Here is a 23,569-nt window from a genome sequence, read left to right on the forward strand (position 1 = left end):
GGGGAATATGCGTGAGAGCACAGCTGTAGGGCGTAGGGCTTTTCTCTCGTGCTGGTCAGTTTTTATTTTCTTTACCTTTATCTGTTATCAATTCGTTTGATGAACTATTCTTCTTTTAAAGATAACTTGTTTTTAGTAACTCTCTTTTAGCTTTGGGGACTTTAATAAATTAACTGACTTTTAATTGACACATAATATACATGTAACATTGTATTAGTAGTATTGTAGTGCTGGGACTTTTGAAGATCTAACTTACATTAATGTGGAGACATACACTATTATCCCATTTTTATTGTAAAGTGTTGCATATTCATTAAAAATGCAGACTATATAGAAATAAATAAAGAAATTTCCCACAACACCTTATCATCAAGAGAAATTATCTATCAGCATTTATATATATCCCTCTAGTCATTTTTCTATAACTTGTTTATCATTTTATGACACCACTGGAATCACATTGTATATACCATTCTATTACTTGCATTTTCACTTAAATATATATATTTTCATGATCTTATATTCTTAAGTATATTTGATAATATTATTTTAAGTATTTCCTAGTGTTCATCATACAATTGTACTTCTAAATTGCTTAGAAATCTCATATATTAATCATTTAAACTGTTTGCAACTTTTCTTCTAAGATAATTGTGGCAATAGTAACAACTGTGTACATAAATCTTTATGCACATGTCTGGTCATTTCAGGAAGAGGACTAATTATTAGATAGAATTATTGGAGCAAATGTTATTTAATGATATTTTAAGACCTTTGATATTCATTGCCATATTGCTCTCCAGAATCATTTTATTTAGGTATTTTTTTCTGTTTACATATTCCCAATTGCTATTTGAAAATTCCTGTTTCTGTATACTTTGATGGATATATTATTTTAAAAGTGTTTGTCAATTTGTCAGGTGAATATGAAATTCCATTGTTATAGTATTTGTATTTCTTTCATAACTGTTAGGTTAAAGCATTCTCTCATATACACATTGCTGCTAAGTCACTTCAGTCGTGTCCGACTCTGTGCGACCCCATAGATGGCAGCCCACCAGGCTCCCCCGTTCCTGGGATTCTCCAGGCAAGAACACTGGAGTGGGTTACACATTGGCCATGTATATTTCTATCGAAAACTGGTTTATTTTCTTTCTCTACCAAGTGTGGGAAAGTTGGATTTTTAGCTTATATGGGTTCCATTGCTGGGTCGGGAAGATCCCCTGGAGAAGGAAATGGCAACCCACTCCAGTATTCTTGCCTGGAGAATCCCATGGACAGAGGAGCCTGGTGGGCTGCAGTCCACGGGGTGGCAAAGAGTCGGACACGACTGAGAGACTTCACTTTCTTTCACTTTCAAACACTAGAAGAATAATTTCACTACCAATATTGCTACCAATGGAAAGTGAAGTTAAAGACCTATGTTAATCTATCCACAATCGATTTTGTTCATTGTTTGTTTTTTTTTTTCCCAAAGTAGTACATTTTCTCCCCAAGTGAAATGTAGCTGTGGTAAGGAAGACCTGTATTCTAGTTCCAGTAGACCTTTTAGGCTTCAAGCATGGTCCAGCATGAAGAGTAAGCACAGTGCAGACTCCTGTCCAGGGTCATCCTGACAACTCAGACCATTTCCTCTCAACTTGGATTCACTCATTCTTCAAGCCATGGTTCTCCTCTCTTCTGTTAAGTCTACCTGTATCTCAGTGCACGATGGTGGGAAAGTCTGTGTGGTTTTTTCCTGAAGAAGGTGTGGATTCAAGAGCACCCCATTAAGAGTTACAATTGGTTGCTGCACTGCTGGCTACCTTTCTTGCTATGGCAAGCAATTAACTTTTTGGAAGCTCATCTTTCTCCTCTGTAAAATAAGGATACTTCTATCTACATTCTTCAACTCTGAAGATTATTGTGAGGCTCGAATGAGATAAAAAGGGGTTAAAATCCATAGATGAAGTGCAATGCAAAGGTAAATTATTGTCATTATCTAAGCAAGTTACAGATCAAACTCAGGGGAAGAGGAAGGCAGAGAAACTAAGTTAAAGAGCAACCTTACAGGAAATAGCAAAATTTACCTAAAAGTTCACACCTACAATTAGAGAAAATGGCTGGCACAGAAATGAATACATTTCAAATTTTAAAAAGTTCTCTATGGCTCTGCTTGAAATAAAGTGTTCATGATCTTTACTAATGTCCCTGGATTTCCCCCAGATGAATCTTTGAGTGAATACCTGTCAAATTGATCACCCTTTTCCTCAGGACAGATTTATATTTTTTTTCCAGTATTTAAAAAATAATTCAGTAGATATTTATTGAACTGTACCATACGCCAGAAACTGTGGTTATACAATAGTGAACAAAATAGACATCATCCCTACTTTCAGGAAGCTTAGGGTCTGGAGGAAGGTTTGTCATACATATATGTCTTATGTCATAACGTATTATTGTAAGTTACTGTTGTTATAATTTATGAAGGAAAAGAAAAGACTGGGTCCCAAGGATAAAAATAAGCTGAAGGAAATTATTTTGACATCTTAAAGAAAAGTGTTATAAAGGAGTTTTAAGAATCTTGCAGTTAGAATTTCATGGCAGAAAAATATCAGTCTCTTACTTAGAATGCATATTATTTTGAATCAACCTTATGAGGATAAATGAATTGTTACTATTCCCTATGGAATAGTATGTTTCTAGAACTAGAAATAAGACTTAGCATTACAGACTAGAAAGAGTCATAAAATACCAAGTTTATGAATAAACTCATATCTTTTATTGAAAGGACTTGTACTTCATTAAAATTTATTTTCTCTGCAATTGTCTAAGAGACCTGGAAATAACTCTCCTTTGTTTTTAAATTAGGATCATGAATCTTAGACAGGTAAGATGATTTGCTTTAGGTAGCCTGGTGACCGATTTGTTAAGAACTAAATATAGGGACTGAGTTACCTTTTATGTGGTTTAAAATGTAAGTTTAAAGTATGTGTCAGAGATACTAAACATATTTTATTTTTAGAAAGAAAAGGTACCCTTTTCCTTCAAGCAAGTGCAGGAAAAACATGGTGATCCTTGATGAATTTCAACAGTTTGAAAACCTACACACACACATACATGCACACCCACTCATGAACTTGTCCTTTTTTTTTTTTTTTTTGAAATATAGTTGGTTTACAGTGTTGTGTCAATCTCTGCTGGATAGCAAAGTGACTCAGTTATACACAGACATTCTTTTTTAATGTTGTTTTATATTATGGTTTATCATAGGATACTGAACATAGTTCCCTGTGCTATACAGTGGGAACTTTTTTCTTATCATCCTACAAAAAATAGTTTACATCTGCAAATCCCAACTCCCAGTCCTTCCCTCCCCACTCCCCTTCCCCTTGGTGACCACAAGTCTGTTCTATATGTCTGTGAGTCTAGAACTTGCCCAGTTTTAATTACACCTTTTTACAGTCAGTAGGGGTATATGTGACAGTAAAGATACAGAGATTGATCATAAGAAGTAATAGAAATAAGAAGTAAAATATGATTGTTAGTCTCTTGCTTCAAATCTCTCACTGCTTCGAGGGTTCAGCCTGAACCTCTCTGCTTGGGGCCCACTTCAGGGTCTCTGCATTTCTTCTTTCTCGTTGGCCCCAGCCTCTCCCATCTTCAATGTGCCCATGAGTTAGTAAGCTCCAGTTCTGCTCTTCACCTCTTCCACCTCGTCATCTCTTTTCTTTTTTTATTCCGGCTCATCATCTTTTAATGCTTAGCTTGGATAGCTTGAAGCCTTTTCATAACTGCCCCTCACCCTGACACTGAATCATCAAATGAATCTGGGTTTTAGTTACTCTGTGTGCTTGCTTGGCATACTGCTCATAGCTCTGCCACAGCAGAGATTCCATGGCATTATAATTACATTTGTACAACATACATAGAACATGTATACTGTGGTTGTAATCACTTGTCTGTCTCCTTCACCAGATTTGAGAGAAATGTGAGGGAACTTTAGATAATAACACTACTTTTATCTTTATACTCTTAGTGTGGATTTGAAGCCTGGCATGGGGGAGGCATGCAAGAAATGTTGGCCAAGTGAATGAGAAAATGGACTAAATCCTTTGTTGACTGTGTCCTAGATTGTGTTCCATCTACCCCGTGGCTTCTAAGTTCTGTTCATTCAAAGTCGAGCTTCTAATAAACCTGTGGGATCCTCTGAGAAATTCTTCTCTGGAGACAGTGTCAGGGACAATGAGGACATTTAAAAACATTTATTTAAAGGCATTTGCTTCTCCTCTTCCTTGTTCATTTTCTTTTTCACATGTATGCTTTTGGTTCTAGCTCAATGCTTTATCAGAGTTTGACGTGTACCTTAATGTATATATTATAATATTTATGTATAAATATTTAATATAGACATATATTATCTATTCTAATATATATATATATGTAATCTAAGGCTGGGAAAAATTATCTGTGCAAAATAAAAAAAAGTAGGTTGGTAAAATGAAGTAAAATGAAGTAGTAGATTAAATCATGTTTAATCAGACTTTAGCTCTAGCCCTCAGACAATCACCTGGAAAATATTGCTCTTCTGTTCATTACTGGGGTAGTGTTGTGGCAGGTAGAAGGGTATTCCTATTGCCTTACTATTAGAACTGACCACTGTAAGTTCTCTCCAAGGGAAGATGAAGTCAAAATGCTTGGTCCAGTAAATGACCCAGCTCTTAGAACTGAATACCTGCCACTTTTAATCTACAAGCCAATATATCCTTGTCCATTACAGTTGGATTGGATGATTTTGTTAAAGATTTTTATACTTTTATTTTTTTTTCATATTTTAAGTTAATGTCATAACTGTGTTTATTAAGTTTCTGGCTCTGTTAGCACTGGGGGTTCTGTGACGTGATAGAAAGAATTGGGCTTGAAAGTCAAATAGATATACGAGGAGCTGAATCCTGGTATTTTTAATAACTTTGTGACTTTGAGAATGTTGAATCACTCATAAAGCTTCATTTTTCTTTTTATGCTGTTTTAAGGGTTACACGAGTTAATACATGTGATCTACCCGGCAAAGTGTAGGTAAGTAAATGTCTCACCCCCAAATTGTATTTGTCTGAGTAAGAGAAAAGAGGGTAAATTTAAAGATAAGCAATTTAAAGTTAGCAAGCCATGTGAGTAATCTAGTTTTAGTCATTCCTCTGAGATTCTTTTTTTAAATATAGATCAATGGAACAAAATAGAAAGCCCAGAGATAAATCCACGCACCTATGGACACCTTATCTTTGACAAAGGAGGCAAGAATATACAATGGAGAAAAGACAATCTCTTTAACAAGTGGTGCTGGGAAAACTGGTCAACCACTTGTAAAAGAATGAAACTAGAATACTTTCTAACACCATGCACAAAAATTAACTCAAAATGGATTAAAGATCTAAATGTAAAACCAGAAACTATAAAACTCCTAGAGGAGAACATAGGCAAAACACTCTCTGACGTAAATCACAGCACGATCCTCTATGACCCACCTCCCAGAATATTGGAAACAAAAACAAAAATAAACAAATGGGACCTAATTAAACTTAAAAGCTTTTGCACCACAAAGGAAACTATAAGCAAGGTGAAAAGACAGCCTTCAGAATGGGAGAAAATAATAGCAAATGAAGCAACTGACAAACAACTAATCTCAACAATAAACAAGCAACTCTTGCAGCTCAATTCCAGAAAAATAAACGACCCAATCAAAAAATGGGCCAAGAACTAAACAGACATTTCACAAAAGAAGACGTGCAGATGGCTAACAAACACATGAAAAGATGCTCAACATCACTCATTATCAGAGAAATGCAAATCAAAACCACAATGTGGTACCATTTCACTCCAGTCAGAATGGCTGTGATCCAAAAGTCTACAAGCAATAAATACTGGAGAGGGTGTTGAGAAAAGGGAACCCTCTCACACTGTTGGTGGGAATGCAAACTAGTACAGCCACTATGGAGAACAGTGTGGAGATTCCTTAAAAAACTGGAAATAGACCTGCCTTATGACCCAGCAATCCCACTGCTGGGCATACACACCAAGGAAACCAGAATTGAAAGAGACATGTGTACCCCAATGTTCATCGCAGCACTGTTTATAATAGCCGGGACATGGAAGCAACCTAGATGTCCATCAGCAGATGAATGGATAAGAAAGCTGTGGTACATATACACAATGGAGTATTACGCAGCCATTAAAAAGAATACATTTGAATCAGTTCTAATGAGGTGGATGAAACTGGAGCCTATTATACAGAGTGAAGTAAGCCAGAAAGAGAAACACCAATACAGTATACTAACAAATATATATGGAATTTAGAAAGATGGTAATGATAACCCTGTATGTGAGACAGCAAAAGAGACATAGATGTATAGAACAATCTTTTGGACTCTGTGGGAGAGGGAGAGGGTGGGATGATTTGGGGTAATGGCATTGAAACATGTATAATATCATATATGAAACGAGTCACCAGTCCAGGTTCGATGCAGGATACAGGATGCTTGGGGCTGGTGCACTGAGATGACCCAGAGGGATGGTACGGGGAGGGAGGAGGGAGGGGGTCCAGGATGGGGAACACGTGCACAGCCGTGGCAGATTCATGTTGATGTATGGCAAAACCAATACAATACTGTAAAGTAATTAACCTCCAATTAAAATACATAAATTTATATTTAAAAATAAAAAAATAAAATTATCTTCCCTTTATTTTTTTAAATGAGAGAAATATACCAAAAACTCTAACATAAATGAAAAACACAGCTTGCCACAGAAACAAAGTTTATTGGAAAACCATCAAAAGTTATTTTTCTTCTATGAAAATGCCCAATACAAGAAATGGGACCCAAGAAGCAACATGACCAAGAAAATAGAGTATGAGGTCTTATAGATTTCACTACTATTTTGATAATAGATGATCTCTATCTATCCAAATGAACCAAAGGGTTACTCAGCCAAATAAGCATATTAAAAAAAATTTTTTTTCCATGAAAATGAAAGTTAGGTTTTCCATATCTATGCCATCTGATCTACATCATTATCTGATAAACTACCGAGGAAAGTAAATATCAAATAGACAGCTTCTGTGTTATTGCCAGGCACTGAGTGAGTCGGCCATTGGTCAGCAGCAGCTTGGGATGCAGGGCTCACAGCTGGGCTGAGTGTAGGTTGTGAGGTTGATGGTTTCCAGGCCTGGGGTGGGCTGGGAAGAGTTGAGCAGGAAGCAGGTGGGCACACAGGGCTGAGGAATGTGGCAAGGTGGGGGGCAGTTGTCACAGCAGGTTGGCTCCAGTAACCAGACTGTGTGTGGGCAGGTGCTGGGCAGGCAGACTCCACATCTGCAGAATTTGTCAGAGGAGCAGATAGTGGTGGCGGGGCTGGTACGGGCGCTGCAGCAGAAGGGAGCACAGCAAGCCATGGTGTTGGAAATCTGGTTTGCTTTTGGTTTCTAGAAAAGAAAGATGAGGTTTCTCGAATGAAATGTCTCTTCTCACTTTGGGACTCTTATATACTCCTCTCATTGAGTGTTGGTCCAATCAGAAGACTTCCTCTTATTTGCATTTATGCCACCCTTTCCCACTAAGATTCTCTAATCAGTTTGGTATTTACTTGTCCATTAAGAGTTCCTGAGCTTATTAGTGTAATCATGTTTTTGACTCATTGACTTGTCATTAGATAATCACTTTTATCTTTACAGGGTTCTGGAATGCCAAATCTTGCATGAATTATGGATAATGAATCCAAGTGACAAATCAGCTATAGTTTCAGAGGCTAAATTCTTCTCTTCATCCCCCCCTCATAATTTTAAATAATATGCTTAACATGATATGATTTTTAATGAATAATTTCAGAATATGCAACTTGATTAACTGGATCAAGACATAGCTCCTTACAGATGAATGTTGCATGTGACTATATGCATATATACATCACAGATATATTTACCTTATTTATTGATGATATAATTCAGTTTCTATTGAGCAAGCAAGGTGACAGCCAGAATAGACTAAGATGAAACCCTTTTCATTATTTTTAATAAATCCATAGTGAATTTCCAAAGATTTAATTACTCTATGGTCTTTTTTAAAAAAACAGTTTCTATTCTCAAAGTTGTACCAGTGTTGTAGTGAGTCAGAGTGTGAATCCACCGGAAAAGATTCACCCAGGGCTGTTTTTTATTATTGTTAAATATACCACTATAAGAAAATCACCTCAGTCTTCATTCCTTTTCACAGGAATTATATATTTTAAAATGAGATGCAAGAAAGAAGAAATCACAAGATTCATAAAATCACAGTGGGTTCTTGAAGGAGATTTGATCTAATATGATTTAGCAAAATGGCATTCATAGAAATAATTTTTTTCACTAACTTACTCCCTACTTTGTACGTTTATTTGCTTTCCTATCTTAGGTCTTCAATTAGATTGTAAATTCCTTTGAGGAATACCTTACACACATTCTTTGCCTCAATTCACCTTGAATTGCCTTACTGTAAGTTGGCAGATAAGGAAGTTGAGCCAAGTAATCTCCAATGTGTAACATACTATGATTCTAACATTTCTACATACATCCCCCATGATCAGCACAAAATTATTCAGAAAGTAGAATCTAAAGTACATAATTTGTTAAATAGCAAATGTACAGAATCTGTTGTCTAAATTACAGATTTGTTGAATAAACACAATATATAGAATCTGTTGTCTCTGAGGAGACATTAGGGAAGACCAACCTAGCCTGCCTAAAAGAGAAAGAAGTTGGCTAAAATAAAATCAGTGGAAAATACTAAATGTCATTGGTTAGTAAACCTCATATATTTTGAGAAGAGGAACTTGTTTGTGAAGTTGGTTTGATTTTGACTTAAATATTGATGTTTATCATAGAACACATCAAATGGAAATGAAAGTTGGAGACTCCTAGGTACTTTATAACAATATTTTTTCTTTTGTCTTTCCTCCATTTGCTACTTCTCAAATCCTACTTGTCCCTCAAACTCCAGCTTGAGTATCCTTCATAAAGAAATTTTAGGTGGTTCTTCTAGATGTTTTCATTCTTTTCTCTGCTCTCACATTTTATTCTACTATCTATTGTAGTTTCTCATCTATATTTGTCTTCCTTACTCCAAAGGTAACTCTTTGAGAGTGGGAATTGTGTCTTAATCTTCTTTGTCTCTGTCAAGCACTTAGGACAATGCCTGGAACACAGGCATTTAATAAATGTCTACTGTATTGCATTAAATAACAGATTAGAATGAAAAGTTGTATGTATCTATTTTTAGAATAGCCTCTAATAATAATATAACATATTACATAATCAGAGTGACATTTCATTTGTGAAGGGCTTTACAGTTGTCTGTTTTGATTTACATTCAAAAACTGTTCTGTTTTACATTCAAAGCTTCACCTAAACAAAACAATGGAAAAAATGTGGCTCAGCTCGGTGTTTGGGGTCTCTTCTGCAAGTTTGTTGATCTCTAATTGCCAATTCCTTAGCCTCTTTAGGGATGTAAGTGAGTTACAGAGGCAGGGAAAAAAATTAAAATTAAAAATAGATACGGACCTTAGAATTTAAAGTGATTCTAAACTTAGAGTTTAATATAATATCTTTTATTATCCAGGCAATTTTCTTCACATATTTACATATCCCTGTGTGACCTCTTTTTGGCTATGAGATTTATGTTGATGTCATCAGAAAGTGTAATTCTGCTGGATATATTTATGGGTTCATGATGCATACATGTGTCAAGAGTCGGGTAATTATGGCATTAGACATTGAGACAGTCCATGGTTTGGGAAAGAGAGGTGTTTATTTAAAGCAAGGAGGTCCATGATAGCATTTTTTCCACTTCTTATTTGAAATCATTGTTCGAAATGTAAAACACTTCTGCAAAACTGAAGGCACAGAGTCAGGACGTTTTTTCTAGAGCTTCTTATTAAAGGCCATTTGCTGAGCAGCTCTTAATGACAATTGCAGTCCCTTAGGGCAATGCGGGCAAGCTCATTGAGATATCTTTGGCTAGTAGGATTTTGCTTCACCCTCACAGGGCTGGACGCAGGTTGTGACAGAGATTCCGCTCAGGTTTGGAGTAGGGTGGCAGCTGTTGAGCAGCCAACAGGTTGGCACGTAGGAATCGGGCACGCAGGAGTCAGGCACACAGCAGGGTGGGTGGCAGGTGTCACAGCAGGTGGGCTGAAGGAGCCTGATCTCGTGTGGGCAGGTGCTGGGTAGGCAGGCTCCACATTGACAGCGTACATCAGAGGAGCAGATGGTGGTGGGGGGGCCGGTGGGCACGCTGCAGCATCCCTGGAGACGAGACTCACAGCAAGACATAGAGACAAAGGATCAGGCAGATGTTTGTTGCAAAGGAAGCTGTTCTACATAGTTGTCCTCGGTGAGTCTTTTATAGCTATCCAGCTCAGGGAACGTGGCTCCCTTCCATCAGAATGCTTCCTGTTGTTGTTTGTATAATCCCCTACAAATAACTCACTAACTTATTTATCTGCCACAGGACAAGCACTCCTTCAGTTTTATTTGGTTGTTGCTACATTTGAACTTGCTTCCTATTGTAGTTTCAAAATGGTGTTGATACAGGTTCTCTACATACTTAACCATGGTAAATACATCAGTATTTACTCTGACTTTCCTCTTTTTTACCAACCAGAATGTGTTCTTACAAATGAACACTACTGGGTGTGGAGAGTTAGAAGTGATTTCCCTTAGAAGTAAGAAATGATCCCTCTCAGAAGATATGCCCTGGGCTTCCCACGTGGTGCTAGTGGTAAAGAACCCGCCTGCCAATGCAGGCAACATAAAGAGATGCAGGTTCAATCTCTAGGTTGGGAAGATCCCCTGGCGGAGGGCACAGCAACCCACTCCAATACTCTTGACTGTAGAATCCCATGGCCAGAGGAGCCTGGCAGGCTACAGTCCATGGGGTCAAAAAGATTGGACATGACTGAGTGACTTAGGAAGCAGCACACAGCAGGGATATATTTGGGAAGTCAAAATCTGTGGGTTTATTTTTTCCCCAGCAGATTCACCTTGCTATCTTTTCATGGATTTGAGAAAATATCAAATATATGCAGTTCAGAGCCTGCTAGATGATTTTCTATTGTTTCACTGCATTATCTATATATGCAATTACGCATAAAAATAAATAAACTCTCAGTTTTAGAAAGGATGTAATTTTTTTAGCTGGAAGTCAGAACATATTAAAATATAGCTTCATGAGATTATATATGGCCTGAAAAATAAATTTGGCTTTCTTTGCAAAGTAGCATGAAAAGTTCTTTTTTTTACTTTTTTTTTTTTTTAAGGAAAACCAAACTGCGAACCTGTTCATTCCATTTTCCAAAACCACTGCCTAAGCTGATAATCACCATCTATCAGACAGGAACCTTTAAAAATTCCCTTCCATTTTACTTTAGTTACGATGTTAACAAGTCATAGCTACAACTAGCGTATAACTAGAGTAAAGGAGACAGATCAGCAAAGCCATTTGTTACAAGTCAAGTAGTTATTGATTCTCTAACATATTCTGAAGAGTCTGGTAGAAATTTTAAAAAAATAGAAGACATGGTGCCTGCCCACAAGGAGTATGTGGGTCTGATGGAAAAGGCTAGAAATTCCTTTTCAAATGGTTCAAACAACATAATTTAGTACATGACAGTGAAATGAAAGAGATGCAGAGGTACTTTTGAATCCTGACTAGCACTTACATGCTGTGAGACCTAGATCAAGTTATTAGACTTTTTGGGCTTTAGTTTTCTCAACTACAAATTTGGGGAAAATATAATCACCTGTTATAGTCTTATTATTAGTATTAAAGACCAAGTGAGAATTAATCAGGCAAATCATTCATCACTGTGCTTATTAGATAAGTCTAATATATAGCAGTTTCTCCTCCAGGGACTGTGAGAACTCCCACAAGACAAAATGTGATGAAAAAGGGTGGAAATGACCAGAAGTCTTCATGGAGGATTTGGAATAAGTAGTTTTGATGAGAAACACTTAGAAAAGAGGTAAGTGCTTCTGGGGCAAGGAAAACAGGGAGTTCTGTGATGCTGTTCTGCCCCTACTCTCTGCACAGTCCCAGCAGAACTGGTCATGCCATCCTTTTTACCTCTAGTGTATCCTATATCCACCCAAAAAACTTTGTTACATTTTTGTGTACACATGTTGGTTCTCTTTACTATGATGTACTCTCCTTTAATGGAGAAGGAAATGGCAATCCACTCCAGTACTATTGCCTGGAAAATCCCATGGACAGAGGAGCCTGGTAGGCTACAGTCTAAGAAGCAGGAACTATGTCTCATTTTTCCTGGTTTCTCTGTTACCTAGCATAGAACCTGAATCACCAGATGGAGTCTGGTGCCTGGAACACATGGAATAAATATTTAAGGAAGTTTGGAAAATAATCATAACCAGCATTTACGAAGGCTTCTGTATTAACTGTGGTCAGGAAAATAAGCAAACAGGAACATCCTCATGCAGTAGGTATTTCAACAGAGAGAGCTTGAAGATAGGGAACTGGTTTACATAGGTATGGGAGGACTGAGAAAGAAAAAAAAAATACACAGGTAATGAACACAAGAAGCAGCTATCAGCTAGAGAGCTGGGAATGAAGAGAAGACGCTGAGGATGAGTGGACCGAGGAGCTTGGAAGAGTGGTCCTGCGGGGCTGGGCTCAGGCCCCAGGTGTTGCCCCGCTGGTGCTCTTAACTCAGAAGCTCAGAGGAGAGGTCCCGTGGGGCCAGGGCTTGGACCTCTGTGGAAAGGAGATGGTGGGGGGAGGTCACTCCCTTACTGATTCTGGTTTTTCTGAAGAAGTTAAATGATATACATATATATTTTTTGAAGAGTAAAGAAGCTAGAAAGGAGAACCCGCTGCTGCCGCCAAATGTAGGACTATTGCTGGGGCAGCAAGACCTTTTTTTCTTCCTCTCATCTTGCAGTCTCCTTCTAGCACCCTCTGTTGGTGGAGTCTAGTACAAAACCTGAGTCGGTAAAGAGTCTGCCTGCAATGCAGGAGACTCGGGTTCGATTTCTGGGTCAGGAAGATCCCCTGGAGAAGGAAATGGCAACCCACTCCATTCTCCAGGCAAGTATTCCCATGGACAGAGGAGCCTAGCAGGCTACAGTCTTTGGGGTCGCAAGAGTTGGACACGACTGAACGACTAAGCACACAGCATGCAACAGAAACTAGCCAAAGGAGAAACCTTCCTCATTCCAGCATCAGAGAGTATTATTAGTAAAAGGTATACTTTGAGGTTGACAGCGAGCACACAGTTTTCTAAGGGCTGGATGTGTTTTAATAAACTTAATTTTCACTACAGTTTTAGGATTTATATACTTTTTTAAAATTAGCTTTTTATTTTTGAATAATTTTAGATTTGCAGAAAGGTTGCAAAGATAGTACTGCATTCCTATCTATTTTTTTTATTTTTTTAAATTTTATTTTATTTTTAAACTTTACAATATTGTATTGGTTTTGCCAAATATCGAAATGAATCCACCACAGGTATACATGTGTTCTATTTCTCACTCAAGTTCCCTTTAATGATAACATCTTATGATACCATTGTGTGTTTGTCAAAATTAAGGTACATCACTATTAATTAAACTTCAGACATTATTCACATGTTACTAGTTTTCCCACTAATGTCCTTTGTTCCTGAATCGAGTCTGAGATACCACATTACATTTAGTCATCGTGTCTCCCTGGTTTCTTCTGGTCTGTGATAATTTCTCAGTCTTTTCTGGTTTTTCATTATCTGGATAGTATTGTAGTGTACTGGTCTGATAGTTTTCAGGGCACCTACTGGTTTTAATCTTAACATTTGAGAAACCAGGGGCATAGGGAAATTAAATGGCATGGCCAAGGACACAAAACTAGTAACTGATCGAGTCTGTGCTGTGCTCAGTTGTGTCCAACTCTTTGTGACCCCATGGGCTTCCCACCAGGCTCCTCTGTCCATGGGGATTCTCCAGGCAAGAATACTGGAGTGGGTTGCCATGCCCTCCTCCAGGGGATCTTCCCAATCCAGGGATCGAACCCAGGTCTCCTGCACTGCAGTCGGATTCTTTACCATCTGAGCCACCAGGGAAGCCCAAGAGACACCATTTAGAGCAAGACAGTCTGGTTTCAGAGACCTCTCTCTTGACCACTGAATAGGGAGAATTGCTCTGACTAGAGTATGGGATTCACGTTGCCCAAGACAAGTAACAAGTAGTGTTTGATGAAGATGGTTGTACCAGATTATTGAGGGTCTTAGAGTCACACTGAAGAATTTAGACTTGATTCGTTAAAAAACAAAAATCTTGAGTCATTGAAGAGTTATGAGTAACTCAATTTAGCCAATATTTATAGAGAAATAGAAATCTATTCTGACAGAAGTATAGTTTGTATGGAGGAAGAGGCATGGGATACTTGACTCAAGGTCAACGAGGAGACTGGCTGTGATCATAAGTGTGGTGATCAGAGTCTAAATTAGGCTAGAGTCCGTCCATAAAGATAGGAAGGAAGACCCGGAGGCCAGATCTTTGAAAGAAAATGAAATGATTTGATTTTCTATTCTATTCTCATGGGTAAACTATCTTTAAGGGCAGTTTGTTTTATCTTAAGCTAAGTCACTGAAACTCACCAGAAAATTGAAAATCTGAATTGTCAAACGTTCTACATTTTAATGCAAGGTTAATGAACCAGTCACTATTTTTCCTGTGCTGATGTTGCTCATCAGTATTTAAAGTCTGACTTAAAAAAACATGATTTGTTTTCACCTTAGAAACATAAACAGTTTTTTCTAGACTCATTGTGTATACTCATTTTGTCTTAAGCTATAACAACCACAGAGAAAACTGTTGCCATACACAACCAACTAGACAATCTAGAAGCATGTGTTGTCAAGTAGCATGTACTTTCTCCTGGATAAAGAGAGCTGTGTGTGATTGTGTTTCTCTTGGGCATGTTGCTGTCTGCAGAGGAGGCAGATGCTTTGGTATAGCGGAAAGAGGAAGGACTCTGAATTCAGATAGCTCCTCTGTCACTATTTATTGAACTTTTGCAAGTAATTTCTCCATCTCAGTTTTCTCACCTATATAGTGGGGAGAATAATGGTAGCTACCTGTTAGTTTTTTTTGTTAGGGATAAATGAGATAAGGCACATACAGCACATATTAGAGTGTGCAGGATATACTCACCGAACATTAGCTATTATGACTGAAAGAGGTAAAAGTAACACAGTAAGATAGGGTTGATTAGCAGCATGGAGTATTTGTTACTTAAAATGTTTCTAGATAATCTAGAATCACAGAATGTTCAAGCTGAAAGTAATTTTAGAGAGCACTTGGTCAACCAACCCATTTTACTGATGTAGGACCTGAGACCCAAAGAGTTCAAGTGACTTGATCAGGGTTACAGAAGCAGCCTGAGGCAGAGCCAGAACTGGAACACATATCACCTGATTTTGGGGCTTTTTAGCTAGCCAAGGGCCCTTGAATGCTTAAAGGCCCACAGTGGTAATAAAAGGACTCTGAGAGTTATTTTTAATATTAAAAATAAAACCTAAATATTTATCCCTTATAAGCATGTATGAAAACATCAAACTCCTTTGTTTTTGGCTGAAAAAGAGGTGGGTTGGCATAGTTATCTTGTTCAGTTCAGTCAGTTCAGTCGCTCAGTCGTGTCCGACTCTTTGCAACCCCATGAATCGCAGCACGCCAGGCCTCCCTGTCCATCACCAGCTCCCGGAGTTCACTCAGACTCACGTCCATCAAGTCAGTGATGCCATCCAGCCATCTCATCCTCTGTCATCCCCTTCTCCTCTTGCCCCCAATCCCTCCCAGCATGAGTCTTTTCCAATGAGTCAACTCTTCGCATGAGGTGGCCAAAGTACTGGAGTTTCAGCTTCAGCATCATTCCCTCCAAAGAAATCCCAGGGCTGATCTCCTTCAGAATGGATTGGTTGGGTCTCCTTGCAGTCCAAGGTTTCTCAAGAGGCAGGTCAGGTGCTCTGGTATTCCCATCTTTTTCAGAATTTTCCACAGTTTATTGTGATCCACACAGTCAAAGGCTTTGGCATAGTCAATAAAGCAGAAATAGATGTTTTTCTGGAACTCTCTTGCTTTTTCCATGATCCTGCAGATGTTGGCAATTTGATCACGTCCAAGGTAAGAGAACCCAAGTAAGACGGTAGGTGTTGCAAGAGGGCATCAGAGGGCTGCTGCTGCTACTGCTGCTAAATCACTTCAGTCGTGTCCAACTCTGTGTGACCCCATAGATGGCAGCCCACTAGGCTCCCCTATCCCTGGGATTCTCCAGGTAAGAAAACTGGAGTGGGTTGCCATTTCCTTCTCCAATGGATGAAAGTGAAAAGTGAAAGGTAAGTCGCTCAGTCGTGTCCAACTCTCAGGGAACCCATGGACTGCAGCCTACCAGGCTCCTCAGTCCACGGGATTTTCCAGGCAAGAGTACTGGAGTGGGGTGCCATCGCCTTCTCCCGCATCAGAGGGCAGACACACTGAAACCATAATCACAGAAAACTAGTCAATCTAATCACACTAGTTATCTTGTAGTAAAGCCTAAAATCCAGAACATATTACAAAGCAACAGTAATCAAAACAGTATGGTACTGGTAGAAAAACAGGCACATAGGTCAGTGGAATAGAATAGAGAGCCCAGAAATAAATCCACACATTTATGGTCAATTAATCTACAACAAAGGAGGCAAGAATACACAGTGGAGAAAGGACAGTCTCTCCAATAAATGGTGCAAAGAAAGCTGGACAGGTGATATTATTAATAGAACATTCTCCAACACTATATTTAAAAAAATAAACTCAAAGTGGATTAGAGACCTAAATGAAAGACCAGAAAACATAAAAATTCTGGCAAAGATCTGCAGAAAAGGGAACACTTGTTCAATGTTGGTGGGAATATAAATTGATGCAGCCACTCAGGAAAACAATATGAAGGTTCCCCAAAAAACTAAAAATAGAACTGCCATATAACCCACCAATTCTACTCCTGGATATATAGCCAAAGAAAATGAAAACATTAATTTGAAAAAAAAAATGCACCACAGTATTCATAGGGGCATTATTTATAATAGCCAAGATATGGAAGAAACTTAGTGTCCATCAACAGATGAATGGATAAAGAAGATATGGTATATATGGAAATAATGAAATACTACTCAACCGTAAAAAAAGAATGAAAATTTTGCCATTTGCAACAGCACAGATGGACTTGGAGTATAATATACTTAATGAAATAACTCAGAGAATGGCCATACTGTTTGCCAATGGATATACTGTTTGATATCACTTACATGTGGAATATAAAAAATAAACTGGTGGATATAACAAAAAAAGAAACAGATTCACAGATAAGGAGAACAAGCTAGTGGTCACCAATGAGAGGGAAGTGGAAAGGAAAAAGATAGGGCAGGGGACTGAGGTACAAACTACTCTGTATAAAATAAATAAGCTTACTGTTGTTCATTTTGCTAAGTTGAGTTTGACTCTTTGGGACCTCATGGACTACAGCACACCAGGCTTGCCTGTCCTTCACTATCTCCCAGAGTTTGCTCAGATTCATGTCCATTAGGTCAGTAATGATATCTAACCATCTCATCCTCTGCCACCTCTTTCTCCTTTAGCTCTCCATCTTTTCCAGCATCAGGGTCTTTTCCAATGAGTCTGCTCTTCATATCAGGTGGCCAAAGTTTTGGAGATTCATTGCCCATCTTTCCAATGACTATTCAGTGTTGATTTTCTTTAGGATTGACTGGTTTGATCTCCTTGCAGTCCAAGGGACTCTCAAGAGTCTTCTCCAGCACCATCATTTGAAAGCATCAATTCTTCAACACTCAGCCTTCTTTATGTTCAACTCTTAAATCTGTACATGACTATTGGAAAAACCATAGCTTTGACAATGCAAATCTTTGTCAGCAAAGCGATGTCTTTGCTTTTTAATATGCTGTCTGGTTTTATCATAGCTTTCTTTCCAAAAAGCAAGTGTCTTTGAATTTCATGACTATAGTTACTGTCAGAAGTGGTTTTGGAGCCCAGGAAAATAAAATCTGTCACTGGTGACACTTTTCCCCCTTCTATTTGACCTAAAGTGATGGGACTGGATGCCATGATCTTAGTTTCTTGAGTGTTGAGTTTTAAGCCAGTTTTTTTTCCACTCCTCTCTATCCTCAACAAGAGGCTCTTTAGTTCCTCTTCACTTTCTGTCATTAGAGTGGTATCATCTGCATATCTGAGGTTGTTGATATTTCTCCAGGCAATTGATTCCAGCTTGTAATTCATCCAATCTGGCATTTCACATGATGTACTATGCATAGAAGTTAAATAAACAGGGCAACTAAATACAGCCTTGTCGTACTCCTTTCCCAATTTTAAACTAGTCAGTTGTTTCATGTAAGTTTCTAACTTTACTTCTTGGCCCATGTATAGGTTTTTCAGGAGATAGGTAAGGTGGTCTGGTATTCCCATCTCTTTAAGAATGTTCCACAGTTTGTTGTGATCCACATAGTCAAAGGCTTTTATGTAGTCAATGAAGCAAAAGTAGATGTTTTTCTGGAATTCTCTTGCTTTCTCTGTGATCCAAAACATGTTGGCAATTTGATCTCTGGTTCCTCTGCCTTTTCTGAGCCAAACTTGTACATCTGGAAGTTCTTGGTTCAAATACTATTGAAGCTTAGCTTGAAGAATTTTGAGCATAACCTTGCTAGCATGCGAAATGAGCCTAATTGTATGATAGTTTGAATATTCGTTGGCTTTGCCGTTTTTTGGGATTGGAATGAAAACTGATTTTTTCCAGTCCTGTGACCACTGCTGAGTTTTCCAAATTTGCTGACATACTGAGTGCATCATTTAAACAGCATCGTCTTTTAGGATTTGAAATAGGTCAGCTGCAATTTCATTACCTCTACTAGCTTTGTTTGTAGTAATGCTTCCTAAGGCCCATTTGACTTCACACTCCAGGATGTCTGGCTCTAGCTGAGTGACCACACCTTTGTGTTTATCTGGGTCATTAAGACCTTTTTTGTATAGTTCTGTGTACCAAGTACTATGTATAAAACAAATAAGCTACAAGACTATATTGTACAGCACAGGAAATATAGCCAATATTTTATCATAACTATAAGTGAAGTATAAGAGAAGGCAATGGCAACCCACTCCAGCACTCTCGCCTGGAGAATCCCATGGACGGAGGAGCCTGGTAGGCTGCAGTCCATCGGGTCGCTAAGAGTCAGACACGACTGAGTGACTTCACTTTCACTTTTCACTTTCATGCCCTAGGGAAGGAAATGACAACCCACTCCAGTGTTCTTGCCTGGAGAATCCCAGGGATGGCAGGGCCTGGTGGGCTGCCGTCTATGGGGTTGCACAGAGTCGGACACGACTGATGCGACTTAGCAGCAGCAGCAGCAGCAAGTGAAGAATAACTTACAAAAATTGAGTCACTGTGTTGCACACTTGAAACTCATATAATATTGCAAAGCAAGTATATCTCAGTTTTAAAAAAGAGTGGGAATCCAAAAAATAACCTGCTGAAGTTTTCACTTTTCAGCTCATCACAAAGAAGCAGTATCTAATTTTTCAATGATTCCACCATGAGAGCTCTCATTCTGCTGGGGTAAATCTTGGGCAGCATGATGAGCTGCTGTTCAAGTTTAGGTAGGCATTTCACTTTCTCTAAGAAGAAACACACGAACAAAAATTCACAAAGCCATATTTGCTAGGTAAGAATGAAGTTTATTGTTGAATAGTCAAAATGGTTCATTTCCAAAGAATAGTGATATACTCTAAAAGACAGAAAGAAGGTCTCCAATTCTATCCAAAAGAAGAAAGAATCAAGAAGTTGGGCAAATGCATGAAAACACTGCCCAGGCTATTGGGATTGATTTAATTTGATGTAGGTAGTAGTGGTTGTTGAAGGCCAGATGATGCATTTGGACTTGAGCAGCACATCACTGAACCTGTGCAAAGATGTGGCTGCTTAACAGCAGGGCTCGCAGACATTGTCACAGCCAGGCTGAACGAAGGTTGTCAGGTTGATCCCACTCAGTCCAGGAGTGGGGTGGGAAGAGTTGAGCAGCCAGCAAGTTGGCACATAGGTGTCAGGCACACAGCAGGGTGGGGGGCAGTTGTCACAGCAAGTGGGCTGAAGGAGGCTGATCTCGTGTGGGCAGGTGCTGGGCAGGCAGACTCCACACCGACAGAATTTGTCAGAGGAGCAGATGGTGGTGGCAGGACCAGTGGGGACGCTGCAGCAGTAGGGAGCACAGCAAGCCATGGTGTCAGGAGCTGGGTTTTTGTTGGGTTGATGAGAGAAGTCTCTTGGTGTCTCGATGCTTCTGTCTTCTCCGCTGGCTCTTATATACCCACCTCCCAGGGCGTCAGCCTATTACAGAGATTTTTCCCCCATGTTTCAGTTTATAGTTATCTCCATAAAAGCATCTAATTACTTAAGTGTTTATTACTTAAGGCATACTCCTCATCTCATAAAAGGGGTTTAGATTGTTTTGTTGTCAAATCAGGACTCTTAACATTGGCTGTTTGTCACTGCATGGACATTTCATTTCAGTCTTCAAAGGTACTGAGTTATTATCTTCTAATCATTATACATCACTAATAATGACTTGCCATGCTAGGTATCTGCAGATTGTTTTCACATTTTCTTGTCTACTTTTCAGATGGAGAGAGAGCTAAGCTTTTCAATTGCTGTTCTACCAGAAACCAAAGATTCTTTATGATGATTAAGCCCTCTGGCTGAAAAAGTGATACTATTTTAAGATTTCACATGGCTCCAAGAGACTGCGTGAACAGATGGGATCAACAGGGAAAGAGATTCTGGTTCTGTGTTAATGAGCACTTTTTTTTTTTAACAGAGCTGTAACAAATTATTTGCTCTCCATTCCCTTCATTTGTGCTTTGAATGAAAACTTGTCAGGGGCGTGTAGGTGAGAGTTCAGATCTCCACGGGCGACAGTGATGGAGGCCCTTTAAAATTCTATCCAAACATGTTATGAATTAATATTGTTTATGGGGATTTCTTTGGAAGGAATGATGCTAAAGCTGAAACTCCAGTACTTTGGCCACCTCATGCGAAGAGTTGACTCATTGGAAAAGACTCTGATGCTGGGAGGGATTGGGGGCAGGAGGAGAAGGGGGCGACAGAGGATGAGATGGCTGGATGGCATCACTGACTCGATGGACATGAGTCTCAGTGAACTCCGGGGGTTGGTGATGGACAGGGAGGCCTGGCGTGCTGCGATTCATGGGGTCGCAAAGAGTCGGACACGACTGAGCGACTGATCTGATCTGATGGCCCCCAAACTAATCATATTAGGCCATTTAGAGGCTAAATGGTGCAGTAGTTCCTAAAATGAGTTTCATGAACACTTGTTTCAAAGAACACTAAAGGGTTCTCTGGTAAATAAGTTTGGGAAATACTGAATTCTTTGCTGTATTGACCTTTCAGAGCCTTTAATATGCTAAAGTGCTTTGTGACTTTTCTTTCCTGCTTTTATTTAAATTTATTTGGCTGTGCCAGGTTTTAGTTGTGGCATGTGGGATCTAGCTTCCTGACTAGAGATGGAGCCAAGGCCCCCCGCATTGGAGGGCAGAGTCTTTACCACTGGGCCACCAGGGAAGTCCCATGGCTTTTCAATAAAGAGATATAGCATGTAGTTTTCTCCAAACTTATTTGATCATAGAATCATTTTTATTTGTTAGTTTTCATAGATTAGTGTTCTATTGAGTACACATGGGGAGATCCCCCAGTTACATTTAAATCACTAGAATCTTAAAAATAAAATTATTTAAATAAGTAAAGGCATGAAACTTAGAATGATATTTTAGCATTCCTTTAAAGGAGGAAAAATATTAAAGTGGTAAATCTTTAGAAATATTTTCCTTTGAAATCTTTTTAAAAATATATTTTCTTGACTTATGTTCAAGCAAAATGACTCAGCCTCTAAAATGAAGTAGAAAATTGTACAACATAGAGGAGTCAGAAGCTTAAAGAGATGCAGATTAATACAATGAAGGATCCAAAAGCTACTCAACACGAAAACTACTTTTATTTTAGCCATCTTCTTACTAGAATGATTTTATGATTTTGGATCACTCTGCTAGAATTGTTTGCTGTCCACATGACTTCAGTAGGTATCAGTCAAACACTCATTGCTTGAGCACCTCTGCTGTAAGTCACGGATTATGCAAAAAAGATGCAAATATTTTCCTGCCATTGAGGAGGCCATAGAAGAGGTCACAGAGAAGTAAACTGACAAAGGACAGACAACACAAGTTGTGCATCCGGGTTTTCTAGATAAGATGTGGGAGTTTAGAGGTTGGAGCCCCTGCCTTTCCCTGGAAGATCTGGGGAGCCTTTGGTGAAAATGGAGCATTTATGTGGGTCTTGAAGAATGAACAGGAACTTTACAAGTAAAAAGGAATAGGAAGAGAATTTCAGCAAGTAAAGTAGAGAAACAAAATGCCGTGGTGTTTTCTTGGGATGGCAAAAAGTGTCAGTTGGTTAAAGCACAGATTTTGAATCTCCTGTAGGGAGGCACTGGAGGGGAATAATGAGATATAAAGTTGCAAAGGTGGCTTATCACCACAGTAGGAAGAATTTGCACTGTGCTTAAGTGTCCTAAACTTAGGATTCTTAATTTCATCTTGTTGACAACGGACATTAAAAGTTTTTGAACATGTATATGGCATGATTGGATTTGTGTTTTAGAAGGATGAGTAGTTTCTAGTGTAGGCTTAATATCATCATCATCATTGTTGCTAAGTGTCAAGCTTTGTGGTTTACACATACTCTATGATTCTCACCAAAGCTTATGACACATGCAGTGTTACTCTCCTTGCCATTTGCAGATGAGGAATCCAGGGCATGGAGAGGCTAAGTAACTAGTGAGTAAGTGAAGGAGCTGGCATTTGAAGCCAAGCAGTCTGGCTCTAATTGCCGTGCTCTTAATCACTATGCCATATTCCCTCTCACTGTGGGCGTGTTGTTCTAACGAGAGTGAAGAATGCCCTCAAGGTTAGTTGCGTGTAAGAACGGTGGGAGGATGGGACCAGGTTATTTAAGTTCTTGAGACCGTAAGATTTTAGAACCTATTTTCTTAACCAACATACTATGCTATAGAAAGGAGACAATTTGAAGACAGGAACAATGGTTGGGAGCTACTTGAATACCCTGAAGGAGTGATGAGGAGGGCATGATTTCTGTCTTAGTATCATAACTGGTGGGAACAGAGAAAAGGGGATATATCTGGAATTCCTCCTCACATCAGTTTTCTAAGGTCCACTATTTGCGGGGGGGCATACCAGTTTCCACGATGAAGCAAATATTCTTTTTTTTTAATTAACTAGAACATTCTAATCTTACCCTCCACTAATGGTTAGCATTTATTAAATATATACCATGTGCCAAGTGCTAAGTATTTTATGCACACCTTCTTCCTTATTTCTTATACCCTGATGAGGTCAAAACAATTACTACACCCATTTTTCAGATGTTAAAACTGAGAGTGGGGATAT

The 23,569-nt window shown here is 38.8% G+C and overlaps 2 protein-coding genes across 2 annotated transcripts; both read right to left on the bottom strand.

Moving 5' to 3' along the window:
• Positions 1–7,129: 7,129 nt before the first annotated feature.
• On the bottom strand, positions 7,130–7,426 carry LOC102286019 (keratin-associated protein 3-3). The gene has a single exon (XM_005899589.3). It carries the CDS (start codon positions 7,424–7,426, stop codon positions 7,130–7,132), a length of 297 nt encoding a protein of 98 aa, XP_005899651.1.
• A 12,589-nt stretch (positions 7,427–20,015) lies between these two features.
• On the bottom strand, positions 20,016–20,312 carry KRTAP3-1 (keratin associated protein 3-1). Its single transcript, XM_005899588.2, has one exon. The coding sequence runs from the start codon at positions 20,310–20,312 to the stop codon at positions 20,016–20,018; it is 297 nt and encodes a 98-aa protein (XP_005899650.1).
• Between the last annotated feature and the right edge of the window lie 3,257 nt (positions 20,313–23,569).

This window comes from Bos mutus, chromosome 19 (genome assembly GCF_027580195.1).
Source record: "Bos mutus isolate GX-2022 chromosome 19, NWIPB_WYAK_1.1, whole genome shotgun sequence".
In the NCBI taxonomy this organism is placed as follows: domain Eukaryota; kingdom Metazoa; phylum Chordata; class Mammalia; order Artiodactyla; family Bovidae; genus Bos; species Bos mutus.

What these genes read in the sequence shown, in the direction of transcription:
- LOC102286019 (XM_005899589.3), bottom strand. Translation starts at nt 7,426, where the DNA reads ATGGCTTGCTGTGCTCCCTTCTGCTGCAGCGCCCGTACCAGCCCCGCC.
- KRTAP3-1 (XM_005899588.2), bottom strand. Translation starts at nt 20,312, where the DNA reads ATGGCTTGCTGTGCTCCCTACTGCTGCAGCGTCCCCACTGGTCCTGCC.